The sequence below is a fragment of the Aplysia californica genome, unplaced genomic scaffold, assembly GCF_000002075.1.
Source record: "Aplysia californica isolate F4 #8 unplaced genomic scaffold, AplCal3.0 scaffold00533, whole genome shotgun sequence".
In the NCBI taxonomy this organism is placed as follows: domain Eukaryota; kingdom Metazoa; phylum Mollusca; class Gastropoda; order Aplysiida; family Aplysiidae; genus Aplysia; species Aplysia californica.
The window spans coordinates 129,333-146,336 of NW_004797803.1; the positions used below are offsets into that span (position 1 = coordinate 129,333).

The 17,004-nt window shown below is 37.2% G+C and overlaps 1 protein-coding gene across 2 annotated transcripts in view; it reads left to right on the forward strand.

Annotated features, from left to right (window-relative positions):
- LOC101846376 (axonemal dynein light chain domain-containing protein 1) overlaps positions 1 to 17,004 on the forward strand; it is a 44,345-nt gene that overhangs the window by 8,589 nt on the left and 18,752 nt on the right. For both annotated transcript variants that reach the window (XM_005106431.3, XM_013087014.2), the window contains 12 exons: positions 2,105 to 2,179; positions 2,899 to 2,993; positions 3,945 to 4,037; positions 5,217 to 5,283; positions 5,762 to 5,920; positions 7,164 to 7,292; positions 8,534 to 8,673; positions 9,219 to 9,300; positions 10,375 to 10,557; positions 11,088 to 11,139; positions 12,683 to 12,899; positions 16,470 to 16,563. In XM_005106431.3, coding sequence (XP_005106488.1) covers positions 2,105 to 2,179; positions 2,899 to 2,993; positions 3,945 to 4,037; positions 5,217 to 5,283; positions 5,762 to 5,920; positions 7,164 to 7,292; positions 8,534 to 8,673; positions 9,219 to 9,300; positions 10,375 to 10,557; positions 11,088 to 11,139; positions 12,683 to 12,899; positions 16,470 to 16,563 — 1,386 coding nt within the window. The remainder of the gene's footprint in view (positions 1 to 2,104; positions 2,180 to 2,898; positions 2,994 to 3,944; positions 4,038 to 5,216; positions 5,284 to 5,761; positions 5,921 to 7,163; positions 7,293 to 8,533; positions 8,674 to 9,218; positions 9,301 to 10,374; positions 10,558 to 11,087; positions 11,140 to 12,682; positions 12,900 to 16,469; positions 16,564 to 17,004) is intronic.

A 17,004-nucleotide genomic window follows, 5' to 3' on the forward strand; every position in this document is an offset into this window, starting at 1 on the left:
CAAATTAAACGAAGAAAACCATCACCTTTTCCTCTGGAAGAGGTTTTTTGTCAGCGTAACCATTTTAAAAAAGAGTTCTTCCGAAATTTATCCCAAAACTTGCTAGTTTCACTTTGATTTTTAAAAACTCAAGTAGGGTAACTCTGTTCGCAAAGAGTGCGCTTTTGTGAAGAGGGCGCCACCAAATTTTGAGGACACTTTTTTAATTGGCTCAAAGAGAGAAGTGGCCCATCTTGTTATGTACTATCTTTGGCGAAGTTAAGAAGTTTGCTGCAAAAGAAATAAAATGTTAGTTTTTATATTGAGCATGAGATGATTCACAAACTAATTCTGAGTACTTTTTAATGAAGAAATATTTTCAAGGTGTTGTGGAACAAAAGAAAAAAGCGGCTGATCCATTGAATCCTTTTTAAGAAAAGTTTCCTTATTCTTCATTTTAAAAATTGTTTTTAGTTGTGAGGCTTGATCATATTTAATATATTTCCTGCTTGTTTATATCCAATGATACATTTAGATCAAGGACGGGGAGTGGAGGGTTGTCTTTATATGTAAACTCAATGCTACATTTAGATCTATCAATAACCTTAAAGAGTTTCTGTTACTTTTCTCTTTAGCCGAAGGCTCTTTAGGTTGTGTCATGGTCGAGCCATACCTGCTCTGAGTTTATTGTCAGTACAATGAAGAAGTAAAAAAGTTTTTGTGACTGAATATAAGTAGCCTATAATTGTTGTAGGCTATCAGTCATGTCATCATTAAGACTTGTAGAAACAAAGGATACAACAATAATTTTGTTTGATTTAAATTTTGAAATCAGAAAATTCTTTTGTTGGTTGTTTTTTTTTTAATTCTATTGCTGTATTTTGTTTTTCCAAACGTCACAAGTAAAGTAAAATACTGCTTCTGCACTTGCCTAGATATTTTGAGACCATCTCACAACAAAGCATTGTTTGTCACATTTAAAAATTATATGCAGTAATATATTAAAGAACAATTGCTTCTTTCTTTTGAAATGCTCTTGTAGTATTCACAATGCTTATGCCATTTTACACTGTTCAGTGTCTGATACGGACCTATCATATGTCAGAATACTTAAGCACAATTTTGTCTTATGCATGTTTTGACAATTGATTGTTTCGTTGCTGTTTTTGTTTGCACAGTAGTAAGTAAAGTCTTTTTGATAAAAAGGAACCTAGTATGCAAGGTCAAAACAGACAAACAAAAAGACAAACAAATAAACAAATAAATAAATGAACAAACAGATCAAGCATATAACATACAAGCAAACCAACAATCAGACATATATCTCGTTTTATCTGCACCATTTTCTTTTTTCCCTGTTTTCAAAAGTTTTTGGGTTTTTTTAAACATCTGGCAGATATCACAGTGAGATTTTTTTTACATGTAGGGCCTTCTGAGTAACAAATAAATACCTGGTTATCTGAATGACATACTTTTTAAAGATTATAACATTTTTAAAACAAATCCTTGAGATTACCTCATCCTGTTGCTATGCTAAGATCATGACCTTTGAGAAAAAGGGATCTAGTACGAGAAAAGAAGAAAACATTAGGGGTGAAGATTGTCATACTGGCGTCTGTGATGTAGCAGTAGACCCCTTGCCATTGCATGCAGAAGACATAAATTCGATTCCCGTGTCAGTGTCAGGGATTTTTTTTGCAATAAACATTTCTGTCTGTCTGCTGGAACATTGCACCTGTCTCATCAGGCATTGGCTTTGACAGGCAAGGTGAAGCACATGCTTCCTAAATAATCTAGATTATATCAATGAGGGTGTAAAACTTCTACCACTCACTTATATACTATAGTTTGACTGCGTTTTGTTTCTGATCTCATGGACTAAATGCTAAACTTTTGGTGTTCTTGTGGGTGGCTGGCGGATGCTCTGGTGAGGTTTGCTCCTTCTTTCCTATCAAACATCTATTGTCCTTATCTCTCCTCCTTCTTTTTTTGTGTATGTTACTCTCTTGTAACGCCTCTATTCTTCGGCTCTTATTATATGACCTTATTGTGTTACAAGTGCCGTAAAACTCTTACTAAAAGTAAACCTTTGCCGTCCTTGTGTATCATCATTTGTGTTTCCCAGATGCATAACCTCCTGGAGCTGATCAAGAAGGAACAGAACATCTACAACATTGTTTTCCATGAGCTTATCAGACAGGTAAGTGGAAGGGCAGCTCCGTTTTTAGGGGGAAAAAAGTAAACTTTTACCCTCTATTTGGAACTTACGTGACCTAGTATGCACATCTGGGCTCTCCGTTCTTTGTGAAACCACATTTAGGTCACCATGACGTCATGCCTGAAAATATGCTTTTCACTTAAATGTAAAAAAAGAAAAGGGCGAGTGCGGGAGTGGGGAAGGGTGTCAAAATTATTTTTACCTGTTTTATATGGGGGGTTTTTACCGCTGCACATGCTTTCTTCCTCATTTACTTTACTTTGGTCTACAACTAATACTCCAAGAGGTGGTGCTGAAAGAAAGATGCTTTTGTTTGCTGTTAGTCAGAAGGCCTGCCTTTTAGTTGTTTTTGTTTTTGTTGTCTGATGCCCTATTATCAGTTGCCATTTTAATAATGTTATTCATATCAGACAATGATTGGCCATGAGAATGTGAGTAAGTAAATACAACGATATTTCAACGCCAAAAACAGAGAAACAGGGTTTGTGAATATTAATGTTTTGATATGATTGTTAAATTTAATTTGGTTAATTTTCGTTTAGCTTTTATCACCTATTCTCCTGATGCTGTAAGAACCATTTCAACATATGAGCCGGACAAATGGCATTGACAATGCGCTGTATTCTGAAAATTAAAATTATAGCCTTATTCTTGGCCTGAATTGGGTTCTTTATTTGTCTGCGTTTTTATTTTTTTTACAGACCAGCATTGAATGTGTTGAGAGAGGTGAACTTTTGGCAGAACTGAGGAACAAGTACAGTGACCTTTTGAATAAAGTTCCTCAACAGATTATGAGGTAATGATTATCTTTTTTTTTTTTCTTTTTTTTTAACTTTAAAGGTTCATTAAAATTTTTAATGCACTGCAATTCTCATACATAAAACTAAAAGATAAAAATGATAACTTTCCATTAGATGTTCTTTTTCATACCATTTAGTATTATTATGCTTTGACTACCTTTAACATCACCCCATCTCTCCCAATTATTTCTTGAGGCAGCACAACCCCAAACAGAATGATAGAGATAGTCTATGAAATTGGTTTCCGTAGGTGGGATCACATCATGTGTGCACTGTTGAGAAGAGCCTAGCCACTGTACCACAGCCACTGTTCGTGAATTGATAATGTGCAAAAAAAAGAGTACAGATTTAGCTTTTTATCATTTCGAATAATGTAATCCACAAAGCTCTTAACACTTTGCAGTCACACAGCCAGCAGTACAAAATACCCCATCTGATCACCCAGTCAAGAGAATGACTGCGACCGAATTATCGGACCTGGTGCAGAACTGTGCTAGGTGACCGGAACGGATAATATTCACCTGTGCATTATTGGGCCAAATGACCGCAAAGTGTTAAGAGTCATTCCCTATCTCATTCATTATTTTGCTACTCGCACAACCCCTGTTATATGCCTGATAGTGGCATTTTCTCTTTTTTTTTTTTTTTGATGGGGGGTCCCTTGCCCATTTCTATTAGATTGATGCCATAAGATTAGTAGAAAAAGGTGCATATGATAGTGTCCAATAGTGTATTCCGTACATACGTATTATAACGTGTAACTGTTACAGATAGAGATTCAAGGAATATAGATATATGTCAAGGGTCTGAGAGCAATGATGATTTTAGATATATGTTAATGGTTGTGGTGAGTGATGATGTGGGATGGTTAATATGTAATGTTAGCATTTTCTATACTATTTGGGGGCACTTTTGACCATTTTTTATTTCTTCTTCTGTTTCTCTAGCTTGCATGAGGAGGTTATGGCCCAACGAGCTTTGGACAGGCGACTGACGGATGAGCTTATGAGATTCAAGGGAACTATCGGGGTCCTCACAAGGTAAAAGGGTGTGATATGAACACTTGATGAGAGCGATGAGAGATAGGAATTATTTGTTGACTTTCTCCGTTCAGTAGCACAACAAAATGAGTCAATTGTTGCTCTCAGTTGTTTCAAGATATTGGGCAAGACCTCAATTTTCTAAAAAACTACACGTTTCTTACTCCCCAACTTCTAGTGACCACAACTTTGAGATTATTAACCCTATCCGTATGCCCTGGGGTCATTTTGTACCCCCGGGGATGTATTCTTCACATTTTAGAATAGCTCTAGTACGAAGATCTCTTTGAAACTTTCAATATTTCTCAAAAAATCATTTTGACAGACTGCTATGTAAAGCCTATGGATCGGATTAAAAAATAAATTTCCTCTTTTGAAAGTGGTGGCACTGAGTTCCCCACGTCATATGGATACGATAGTAAAAACACAACGTACGGATAGGGTTAAAGCAGCAAGGCTTATATTGTTTTCACCCACTTATAGTGCTTAAATGGAGGTTTAATTTAAAACCAGAGGAGTTACTTTCACTGTTGAAATGTGACATGCGACACAGTATTTCATAAGGCTTCACATTTGTTGTTAACCTGTTCCCTGTTGCTAGGGCTCAAACTCAAGCAAATAGTTTTTCCTGGTGAAACTTTGGTCATTTCATAAATGGGAAAAGCATTTCCCTTGAGCATTTTGGTTAAATTTTTCTGTTTTCAGTTGCACAGTGCTTTCTCACTGTCTCATTTCTCGTATTTCTTAAAACTTCACCAAAGACAGAAACCCAAGACATCCATCTCAACTCACACATGATCTGATATGTGAACTATACAGTACATATGTATATTTTTGTTCTATATATAAATATTAGTCCAGCTTTCTGTGAATCATGAGAAGTTTTTCATTTTATTTAGTACTTATAGTCGAAGTATATCAATGGGTGCTACGTTCTAATTAGGTAACTGGTTTTTCAAACATTTTTCAACACGCAAAAAATTGCCCTGTCAATTGAAAGAATGAAAGAAGACAAAAAAGTTATCTCACTGTAATTTTACACTATTATATATAGAGTATTTTGTTCAGAAGACTTACAGATCAGCTTCAGCAGTTGTTTTAGGACAAAAAAAAGTTTAGGTATTTCTTCAAGTTGCAAAGTTAGAGCATATCATCTACATAATTATTTGTCTACTTCAGTGAACTCACCGAGGTCAAAGAGCATGACAAAAAGGTGACAAAGGAGGCTCAGAAGGCTCAGCAAGATGTGAGTAATTTATGTAATACAGATAGAATAACAAAGAGTGAGATGGGGAGAGAGAGAGAGATAGAGAGAGAGAGAGACAGAGACAGACAGACAGACAGACAGACAATAGTGATAATAGATAGCTTTTGTGTCGTGTAAATTTTCACTCAAAAGCAAGCTATACAATTACTCCATAGATATTATTAATATCATCATCATCATCATCGTCATCATCATCATCATCATTTTTTTAAAGCAGAAAAGACAGTGAGTGTCTTCATCATCATCATCATCATTATCATCATCATCATCATCATCATCATCATCATCATCATCATCATCATCATCATCATCATCATCATCATTGTAAATAGCAAGGAATAAAAAAGGATTGAAACTGCTAGAATTTTCAAATTTTATACAGGTTCAACATTTTGCCCGCTAAAGGGCTTCTTCATCATCACCATCATCATCATGGTGGTTATTCATTCTCTTCCAGCTGCGCAGTGCCTTAGCCGAGTCTCAGAAGAACGCCAGCCTGCTGGCCGAGTACCACGACCTGTATGAGCTACAGAGACGACGGCTGGAGAGGCAGGTGTTTATGCTGTCCGAGGAGAGGGAGATTTGGAGCACTGCTGCTTACAGTCTGGCTCTGAAGGTAGGATGGATGGATGGATGGACAGATGGGAAAAGTAGTGAATAAAGGAATGAGTAGAGGATATTTAGTCTTGAGAGGCCGACTGTTATTTATGCTGTCGGAGGAAAGGGAGATTTAGAGCACAGCTGCTTACAGTCTCGCTCTGAAGGTAGGATGGATGAATAGATGGATGAAGAAGTGAAAAAATGGAAGTTGTGAATAAAAAGGTATTTATGGGAAAACGCAAATGGGTGAATAATTACATGTAGCAAATGAATGGAAGACGGAATAAGAGTCAAGTGTTTTTCTACTGCTTACAGTCTGGCTGTTAGGAAGAGTGAATTGATGGGTGCCAGTATTCACGTTTGCTGTTTTTTAAATTCACAATTAACTCTTCTAAAAAACAACAACCATAAATCTAGATAAAATAAAAACATATCAATGCAAAATCCAGACCACCACAAAGTATAACCGTGTGTTAGATGAATGGATGACAATGACATTCACCTTTCACTTTTCACCTATCCCATAGACTGGATGTCCGTCAGGGTGCTTTTGACGATTTGTCCACCAGCTTCCTCCACTCCTTCTGGTCTCCAGCTTTCCTGAGCGTGTCTTTGAGTTTCGGGCCTGTCCATTCCTTGATGTTGTCCTCCCAACTCTTCTTCGGTCTGCCTCTGCATTATGAATAAAGAAATGAGTAGGAACTCCTTGGATTGATGAATGAATGAGATTATGTAGGCATGTGGATATTTTAAAAAGACTAAATGAGGGACCTTATATGGGCTGTATTCAGCCACAAAAAAAGACATACCCCCCTTCCCGCTACACCACAGACGCTGGTTTACTGTTTATTATCAGCATGAATAATGTGGATAATGATAAATCTCAGTATTACTGGGGGGGGGGGCTCCAGTGGCTAAGGGAGTAGTGATTTCAGACTCAAGTAATGTCAAGCAAGTGTCGCTGACGCGGGGTTTAGATGGGTGGTCACTGGGGTGTGTCCTTGAGCAGGACACTACAACCCTTGCTCAAAATACAAGGCGCTGCACAGTGGCGACCAGCAGTGGCATGGTTTTGAGATTGTTCTGTACTGGTGTAATATTGTGTATTTATGTATGCATTTGTGCATGTATTTATGTGCATGTATTTATGTATGTATGTAAACCAAATTGCCCTTCTGGGATCAATAAAATTGTAATTCATTTATTATATTTATTATATTATAACCTCTGTGTCTTTTATGTCGTATTTCTATAAACAGGTCACTGAGGAGTACCAGCTGAGTACAGCCAAAAGATTGCAGCTGTCGGAAAAGGGATGGGTGAAGATGGCCAACCATTTCACAATACTGCTCAGTGATAGGGACACAGATCTCCTCACTAAAATTCAGGTAGGCCTAAACTTCTGACTTTGATTTTCTTTTAAAAACGTGTGTTTGTAGTTGTGAAATTTGGAAAATAAATCAAATGAGGTAGTGCCAAAAGAAGCCAGCATGAGATGGTCACATTAAAAACAATTAGGAAAAGACAATAACTGAGATTTTTGGTTTCATAATAGTTTTTATTTCACTACGTTTGGTTCAAATTTACCAAAACCCTTTTTGAACATAAACACTTGATAACTGGAAATTTCCAAAATTTAAAAAAACTGCAGGTGCTAGGTTACTTGAATAGATCTATATATAAAGGCATTGAGCATCTTGTTTTTACCAGAAAAATAAAAGACTAAAGAGTCAAAAGTAGACCAAAAATAACTTACATAAAGGATTTGAACAGGTGAGTGACTGGAAAAGATCATAATAATTTTTTTTTGAGAGCATCCGAGCAGAGTGGCAAGCAATAATTCTCAATGTCTGTTTCAGAACTAGCACGACTTAAAGAAGAAGAAGAAGAAGAAGAAGAAGAACAAGAAAAAGAAGAAGAAGAAGAAGAAGAAGAAGAAGAAGAAGAAGGAAAAGAAGAAGAAAAAGGAGAAGAAGAAGAAGAACAACAACAAAAAGAAGACGGAGAAGAAGGAGAAGAAAAAGAAGAAGGAAAAGAAAAAGAAGAATGAATAGAAGAAGAACTGTATTACTGCGTTTTGGGAAAGCACTCTTCAATTTCTTTCAGTTACACGGTTAAAGCATAATGCTTTCGATATTGTAATGAGATAGTTTTTTCCAAATCTGTGGTCTGTAAAAATATCTTATATTATACACTTCTTGTTCTACACTGCTGTATACTGACAAAAAGGTCTTTGTCTTATTCCCTGCAGTTTTGAAATGAAAAGACATTTTATCAGCGTAATCATTAAAAAAAGGCGTTCTCCCGAAATTTGAATGTTAATTTATTTAGAAGCTAGTCTTATTTTCATTTTGATTTTTTCACACAAGTAGGGTAACTGAACAGGCTGTGAATTTCGCAATTTAAAAAATTTGGTTCCAAAAATGAAAAAAGGTGTTTTGTCAGCATGCGATGCGGCAGTAAAGTGGTTGTTGGAGGGTGCCACTGGTAGGTCGTACTTTTAAACATTGTCTCTCTTTTGTTTTTTCTTTCTGTGTGTCTGTGTTGCTCATCCCCATCACTAAATGACTATTATCATGCCAGTGTAAGTGTTTTTACTCAAAACTCAAGCTCATGATTTTTATTTCAGGGATTTGTTGAGAACTGGCGTGACCTGATTGAAGACTTCAATATTGCCCTGAAACAGAGAGAGGATGAGATGAGAGAGAGTCTAAGGGGTATCCGTTCTGGTGTTGAAGAATTCCTGAAAACTTTCCAGCAAAAATACCTGTAAGTTCACGCTCAAACGTACATAGAGACACACAGACACATGCATATACCAACCTACAAACGCACACATGCATACTTGTACGTGCACATGCACATGCACACGCACATACACTCAAACAGGCACACATACACTCACACACAGATATATATATGCACACACTCACTCTCAAATAGACACACACATTCACACAGAGAAAGAAAGAGAGAGAGAAAGAGAGAGAGAGAGAGAGAGAGAGAGAGAGAGAGAGAGAGAGAGAGAGAGAGAGAGAGAGAGAGTTAGACGCTAAACAAATAAGGTGTCAAAATTTTTATTTAGCTATAAGAGTGTGATTCTTTGAATCCCATTTTCTCTAAACAGTGAGTCATAGAGTTAGAACTATGCCATTGAGAGAGAGAGAGGGGCAGACGAGAGACAGAGACAGACAGAAAGAGAAGGGGGACCTGGAGGGGGGGGGGGCATTTGGTTGAATTGATTATGAAAAGAAGCAAGCACTCTAGATCTATATCTGTGAGAGGAATTTATCAACGATAACGATTTATAACAGGGATCAAGACGGCGGAGTGATCAAGAAACCTGAAGACGACTTTGCCCGTAACCTGGTCGGCAGTATCAAGTCGTGGGATGAGGTAAGATTTCTGGCCTGTGTGTTTGTCTCTTTTCCCCTGCTTTTGTCATCTGTCTATTTCTTCACATGCCTAGTGATCTGTCTTATTGCCTCTTTCTGTGTCTGTTTGCTTATAATATGTCTGTGTGGCTGTACATATGTATGTTTGTCTGGCTATCTGTTGTCTATTGATGTACTTGTATATAGATTTGTTTGCTCTTTGTTGTTTGGGTAATTATTGTACCCTTTGTATTATCATCCACCACGTACATCATCATCATCAAAATCATCATCATCATCATCACCATCATCATAGTAAGAATAATAAGGAAAAAAAAACCAAAATGGCGAAACGTGAGTATTTGAAGTGTTATAGCATTTTGGAATATGTTCGACATTTCACCTCAGTGGGCTTCTTCAGAAATGTGATAAAAAAGAAATCATCATCATCATCTTCATCATCATTGTATAAAGCAGATATTAAAACGGTTAAGACCTAGTAGTATTTCCAAAGATTTAATCACAAGTTCAACATTTCGCCCTCAACGGGCTTCATCGGGAACATTCAAAATATAAATGACAAGAATCTAGATCTACACAAGCTGTAAAAACCAAAGTGCGTACAACGCTAAAGGGAGCGGAGAGTACAAATCAAAAAGGCCAGAGAGAGAGGAACACTAAGGCCAGAAGTGGTAGAGAGGGAGAGAGAGAGAAAAGGGGACAGGTGCATGGAGGTAAGGAATATAATAACTGAATGGTGCAGTGAACACAAATCGGAAAGGCATCATCATCATCTTCACCAACATATAAATTATCATCATCATTATCACCATCATATAAACACATATATCATCATCTCTATGTTCAGGCCATCATCATCATCATCATCATCACCATCATATAAACACATATATCTTCATTTCTGTGTTCAGGCCAACATCATCATCATCATCACCATCATATAAACACATATATCATCATCTCTATGTTCTGGCCATCATCATCATCATCATCATCATCATCATTATCATCTTCATCATCATCATCATCATCATCACCATCATATAAATACATATATCATCATCTCTGTGTTCAGGCCATCATCAGAGAGACGGATGTCTTTGGTGGAGACAGCCTGCTCAACAACCAGGAAGAGTTGTCCCACATTCGCCGGGAGATGGAGGGTTGGACGGACAATGCCCTCAAAGTGTTTAGCCGTCACCGTGGCACCGCGGGGAAGACCCATCCTGACCAAGTGGCGATGCTCGCTATGAATGAGGTCAGTCGGTGTGTGGGATTTCACATAATAGTAGTATTTGTGATCGTGTATTTAAATATTATAATTTGTGTCTGATTGAGTGTGTTTCATAGAATAATTAAATATCATTTGTGTCAGATGGACTGTTTGAGATTCTTTGTTTGATAAGAACAGGGGGAAAAATGGCGAATTCATTTTCAGGTGATTTGGAGAAATATGAAATTTTTTCGAATTTAGAATCTCATAATTTCCCTCGATATATACAAAATGTTCTCCCTTCAATTCAACCAAGATCTTGCCATGTTTCCCCCTTTAAATTTAATGTAGCATCGAGGAGTAAACTTGAAATAATTCTTTTTAGAATATGACTGCCATTTACTGAGGACCCACAGGTGACCTTGACAATGGTATTTGAAACAAAAACATGAATTGACCTATTTCTTCTTAATGTTTAGAGCATAACGGCAACAATAAAAATCAGTGAATATTTCATTAGAAATACAAATATTCTCTCTCCCTTAAGCATATTTTTTTCCATTGGTCTGACACAGGAAGTTGACCAGTTGTTGACCCAGTTCCAGCACAGGATCACAGGAGAGAATGGTCAGTGTCCACTTTCTCAGACTTACTTTATTTTTTAGGGTGCGGTGGTGGAGCGGTTAGTGCGCTCGTCTCCGAAGCGGAAAGTCCGGGTTCAGGCCTCGGTTCAGACACAGGTTTTTTTGCCCCCTCCTGCCCACCCGGCAGTAATGGGTACCTGACTTTTGAGTTGGCGAAGTAAAGGCGGCGTGGAAAGGTACTGGCCACCCTATCACAATATGCTGAAGGCCCAGGAAGTTGTCACTGACGAGGCAATCCCCCTTGTCCGGATCAGATGCAGGAACAACTTTACTTTTACTTTACTTCTACTTTATTGTCCTCTGTTGCTGTTAAGCGTCAAGGGGAGATGCAGTTTTCTCAGAAACAGTCTTAGAATGGATGTCCATCAGTCAAATCAAATGTATGAGGAGGTCATATCAGGCCTGGTCAGGCCAGGTAATGCTGCTGGCCACTGCAATACACAATTTTAAAACAAACCTCTACTTTGCTTCATGAATGTCATCAACCAGGTGTCTGTCTGTATGCTCTTTTATGCTCTTTAAAATCTGTTATCAACAAGACAGACTCTGCAACATTCCAAAGCATTCTCAGCCCACTGTGAAGGGGGTTTTCTTTTTTAAGTGTCAGATTTGAAAGTGGCCTTCTTTAAAATTGCCACTATAGACTCCTAATAAACCACATTTCTGTTGCCTCTACCTCTAGTCCCTTTTTTTTCCTTCTCATTGGTAATTGTCCAGCATTCACAGCTGTTTTCAAGGGTCGACCTCACACAGGCTTTTTTTAATTGATGTTTTGACTGTGATTGAGATTTTTACAAAAAATTTTAAGGATTTGACTCATTTTATTGAGATTATCTCGAGCTATTGCAACCCTTCCTTTCATTTCTGTGGTGCATTTGCCAGCAGATGTATTATAAAGTCTTGAAACAGTGGAGTCCACCTAAACTAAAATCTGTGGGGCACCTGGATTTTCTTCGTTGAGCCGGATTTTTGGTTTATAGAAGTTGCTGAAAGAAGAAAACTAAAACAAGGGATTTTATTTTCTTTCGGTTTACCGCTCTTTCAGATTAACCATGTGTGATTTAACTCTTTTAATACCATTGGCGACTTAAGTCACCGACTCAACCAAGCACACTAAACATTTATACACAAAAAGGGCCCTTGTTCTGAAGTAAATAACAAAGGAAGTCACTCTATATGATAGCTGAATGGTGTATGAAACTGTTAATTTTTAAAGCATGTTTCTTGTGTTTCAAATGGGTTGGGGTTTTTTATTTTAAAAAATACTACCATGGTTTCAGCTTTCTAAAGTGATGTGGTACTTCGCGTTTTTTTCACCATATGAGCCTTAGGTACTGTAAATGTTAGAAGGATTCCTCTGTATTTCAACTTTTGATCTTATTTTCACTGTGTTAGCTCTGATTTCCTAGCATTCACAATAAGATTAAGAGAAAGAGACTCAAACCGTTTCCCTCCCCCCCCCTTCCCTCTCCCCCTCCCTCTCCCCCTCCCCCTCCTGCCCCCGCCCGCTTCCCACATCCACACAGGTGTGGCCGGCCTGATCATCCACCTTCAGAGCGCACTGGAAAACTGGGAGACAAGGCTCATGTCTAGCCTCCAGGGGGTGCTCAACCTGCAGGAGTCGGACTGGGGCAGCCTGTACCAGGCGCTCGAGGACTGGCTGGCCTCCCTTGGCCAGGCCGTTGAGTATGTGGGCACCACACAGAAAGACGAAGACAGACAGGATGGTCGCCCCCACTCTAGGTAGACTTGTGGTTTGAAGGTGTCGCGAGAGGAGAGGTTTTTGTCCCCAGTACTCTTGTTCTTTGTTCTGTGGATGGTTTTTTTTTGTTTTGTTTTTTCTTGCTTTGGGTTTTCTGTTGTTGTTTTTTTTGCTTTGGGTTTTTTGTTTATTTTTTTGGTTTTGTTTTTTGGTTTTTGGCTTTGGTTGTTTTATTTTTTTTTTTTATTTGGATTTGTTTTTGTTATTTTTCCATCTTGTCCAGTTTGTTTTGTTTTATGAGAGTAACCAGCTGACAATACACCTCTCCTCTCTTTTTGCGGTTGTGGTTGAAGTATGCCTACCCCACTCTCTCAATCAGTTAGAATTCACTGATAGGTTTATCGATTGTGTCAAAAATTACCTTGCTTCTAGAACTTTAAATTATCTTTAACTGGAGTCAAGTGGTGGTTACATTATCATCATTATCATCGCCATCAACGTCATGCAATTCTGTCACCTTTTTTTTTTCATTGTCTCCATCATCCGTCTTGTCATTTCAATCATCACACTCACTATTAACTATAAAACAGATAATGACAACAACAACAGCAACAACAACAGCAACAACAACAACAACAGCAGCAGGAACAACACATGCAGCAACAGTAACAAGAACAAAAGCTGCAACAACAACAGCAGCATTAATAAAAATAACAACACAACAACAACAACAGCAACAAAAGCCACAGCATCATCAACCGCAGGAGCAGCAACATCAGAGACAGCAGCAGCAGTTTTAACATCCATATTTGTTAATATTGCATATTTTGTCCATTGTTATGTTTTTCATTTAAATTTATTATTTCATACATTTTGAGAATGGGGTAGGCATCTGCTTTATTTGTGTGTGAAGCAAAGCGCACGCTTTTACCTTGTGATGGTTTGGATTCTGCACTGTTATGTTCTTGTTTTATTTAGTTTTGTTTTGGGTTTTTATAAGAAAAGCTTATTGTGAATGGAAAAATAGCATCTGTGAATACAGGCACATGTCAATGAACTTGCACTGCTTGTCGTGAGCTTTAAGACTAGGAGTTAATTTGTGTCTAGCAAACTAATTTGTTTGAAATGAATATTCAAAAACATGTGAATGGTCTGATAGTGAAAATCATTCTGTTGCAGTAAAGTTTGAAAAGAAAGTTTTAAAAAAGGATATTGGTAAACTTTTCATTTTTTGTATATCTTTTTCAGAAAAAAAAGAAAGCCATCAACACCTTACTATCAGTAAATCAGTTTTTTCTTTTCATTTCTTTAGAGAAACTTACTTCTTTCTGTTAATGGAAAGTAGTTGTAGACTTAACCAATTAAACATCAAAATCATTAACTTAAAAAATGACAATGCTTTATCTGTTTTGTTAGACATAATCCTTATTAGTTGAAATTACGTGATTTAAGAGACTATCAAGTTTTTAAAATATGCCCGAAGCTAATTTCTGACACTGAGACTTGCAAATTAATACATAGTTTGTCGTTATAGAAATAAGATTAAGTTACAACTCTTTTCATGAGGCCTCCATTCCATCACAACGAGAGAGAGTTTAGTTTCTCTCTTGGCACAACTGATGTTCACAGCTGACACTTGTCAGAGTGCAACGCTCACGCAATTTGAGTGACAGCTGTCAACACCAATATCCAGATTATGGTTACCTTCCCTGATCAAAACCGCAGCCTTCATGGGCATTCCACCCAGATTGGGGGCAAATTTCTTCACTGAAAAAAAATAAAGATTGATACACGTAAATTTACTTGAAAATTGAAAGCATCCACAGGTCGACACTGAGTGTAGTAATACGAGATTATGTGTTCATGGTTAATGGAGCTTATTGCTTTGTGCTGCTATGCCCTATGTACTTAACATACACGTAACACATACTTTAAGATGTTTTAATCTTCCAGGATAGAACAATAGCATTTTGACTTAAACAGTTCCTGGTGGATTGTACCATAATTTTGAAAATAGATTTGATCTCTCTAGGTATACAATGCAACAAGCACTTTGTTATGTTTTAATTCTATAGGATGGGACAGTAACCTTTTAACTCAAACCATTGGTTAAAAAAATTGTCTTACCATTTTGAAAATATAACATACTTTATACTATATACTATTATAATCTTAAGTGATGGGATAACCTCTTTTAACTTTTTTTTAAAATGTGTGCGTTACTTTGACAGCGACTTTGCACTCTTTAGTAATCAGATATGTATATATGTACTTTTTTCATTTGAAGATTGACTAATGGAACATAATTAAAGGAATAGTATCCCGTAAAAGAGTAAAATCTACTATTCTCTCACACATCATAGTATGATCTACCTGAAGCGTCTTGGATTCTTTTACACTCTTACTCTATATCTGAGAAAACACGGGTTCTAGATAGATTTTAATTTAGTATAATACTTAGTTTCCTCTTTTTTTTCCTTTTTTCTGTTAGCCATGGCCTCCTTCTCCCCTTACTTTCATGTGCCGATAAAGAATGAAATAGATTTCTATTTTCTAGACCATTTTTCACAAGAAAAATAGAAAAATGATATTTAGCACTGTTGATAGTGTCAGCAATGTAGACAACTAGGTATCATGTATGATTGGGCTGGGTGGGGAAACTATATTATAAATATTTAAAATGTTCTTCTTCTCGAGATTCAGCAGCCCAAAAGCGAATCCTTGTTTAAGTAAGGCTCAGAGAAAGTATTCTATTCTAACCTCTGCACTAGATAGACACTACTTTGTGTTCTTTTGCTTTCACCGTCACTGTGACCTGCTCTTTTTTTCATCTGCCCTCAGTTGCTTTTACAGAAATCCCAGTGTTGGTTCTTGCTTTTTTTAATGATTGCATCTGTTAACCACAATAATTTTAGAAGTTTATTGATAATCCATACAACACATATAATAATATATGTGCAAGAAAAAACTTTCTTTCTCTAAAAAAATTTCTTTTCAAATGTTGATGTTTTTACGCCCCCATCAACACAATTTAAATCATTTAGGAAGGGCTTAAACCCTGCCTGTTAGGGCCAACACTGAGACATACATCTTGATAAAAATTCTTCTCACACACAGGAATCAAGCTCAGGTTTTTTGCTGCGGGGTGGGAAAGGGAGGGGGGAGGCGTGTCAAAATCTTTGTTTACTGGAAAATAAAATAAATTTCAAAACGACTTTCTAACTGCTCATTAAAAAAGTACAATAAACAGAAAGTGATGATTGGCCTTAATGCCTTATTTCAATGAAAATGAATGTCACCATTAATTTATGGATATACTGGTACTTATCGTGTCTCAAGCTAAATATCTTTTTCAGCTTTAATGTTTTTCTCCATGGGTGGTCGGAGGGTGCCACTGGAAGATCCTATTTCTTTTCAATCCTTCGACTGTTTTTCTTTATTTCTATTAGCATACTTTTTCCCATTAGTGTGCGGAGGTATTGCTCTTTAGTCAAATTTACAAACCAAACATTTTTTAAGACCATACCACACCTGCTATAGCATTCTTTGTGAAGTGAAGATGCAAAAATAAATGCTTGATTCCACATGTGCCATGCTATTTCTCTCTGAAGTATTGATATTCACGACGTGGTGAGGAAGACTCAGAAGTGGGCCACCACAGCCAGCAACTCCATAGACAGCGAAGATGCCAAGCTGGTGGAGCAGGTATGTCCTTCAAAAGACGCTGATAATATTGCTTGTAAATTTATGCCATCATTTAAACAATTTACTTGTACTGTACCCCGTTTTGTTAAATTTTGTGTGCTCTTGTTTGTCAACATTTTTCCCATTTTAGTTTTTATGCAGATGTTTTGAATACGCAACCTGAGTCACCAGTGTCATGTTTTCCAATGCAGTAACGCCCCTTTTAGCATTTGAATTCACAAATTTCTTTACAATTTGCAAAAATATCAAATTTCAGTCCCATGAGAAAAAAAAGAGTATACAGTAGGTATAATATAAAGAGTTGATCTTCCACTGGTTTCGTGGTAAGGGCATAACACCATTGGTATTATGATTTATATTTTGTCAGTCTGCCCTTCACTTTTGAATGCTCACTGAAACTGAATCTGTCGGCCCGTATAGCTTCTCTTGTAGTGTCAGTGG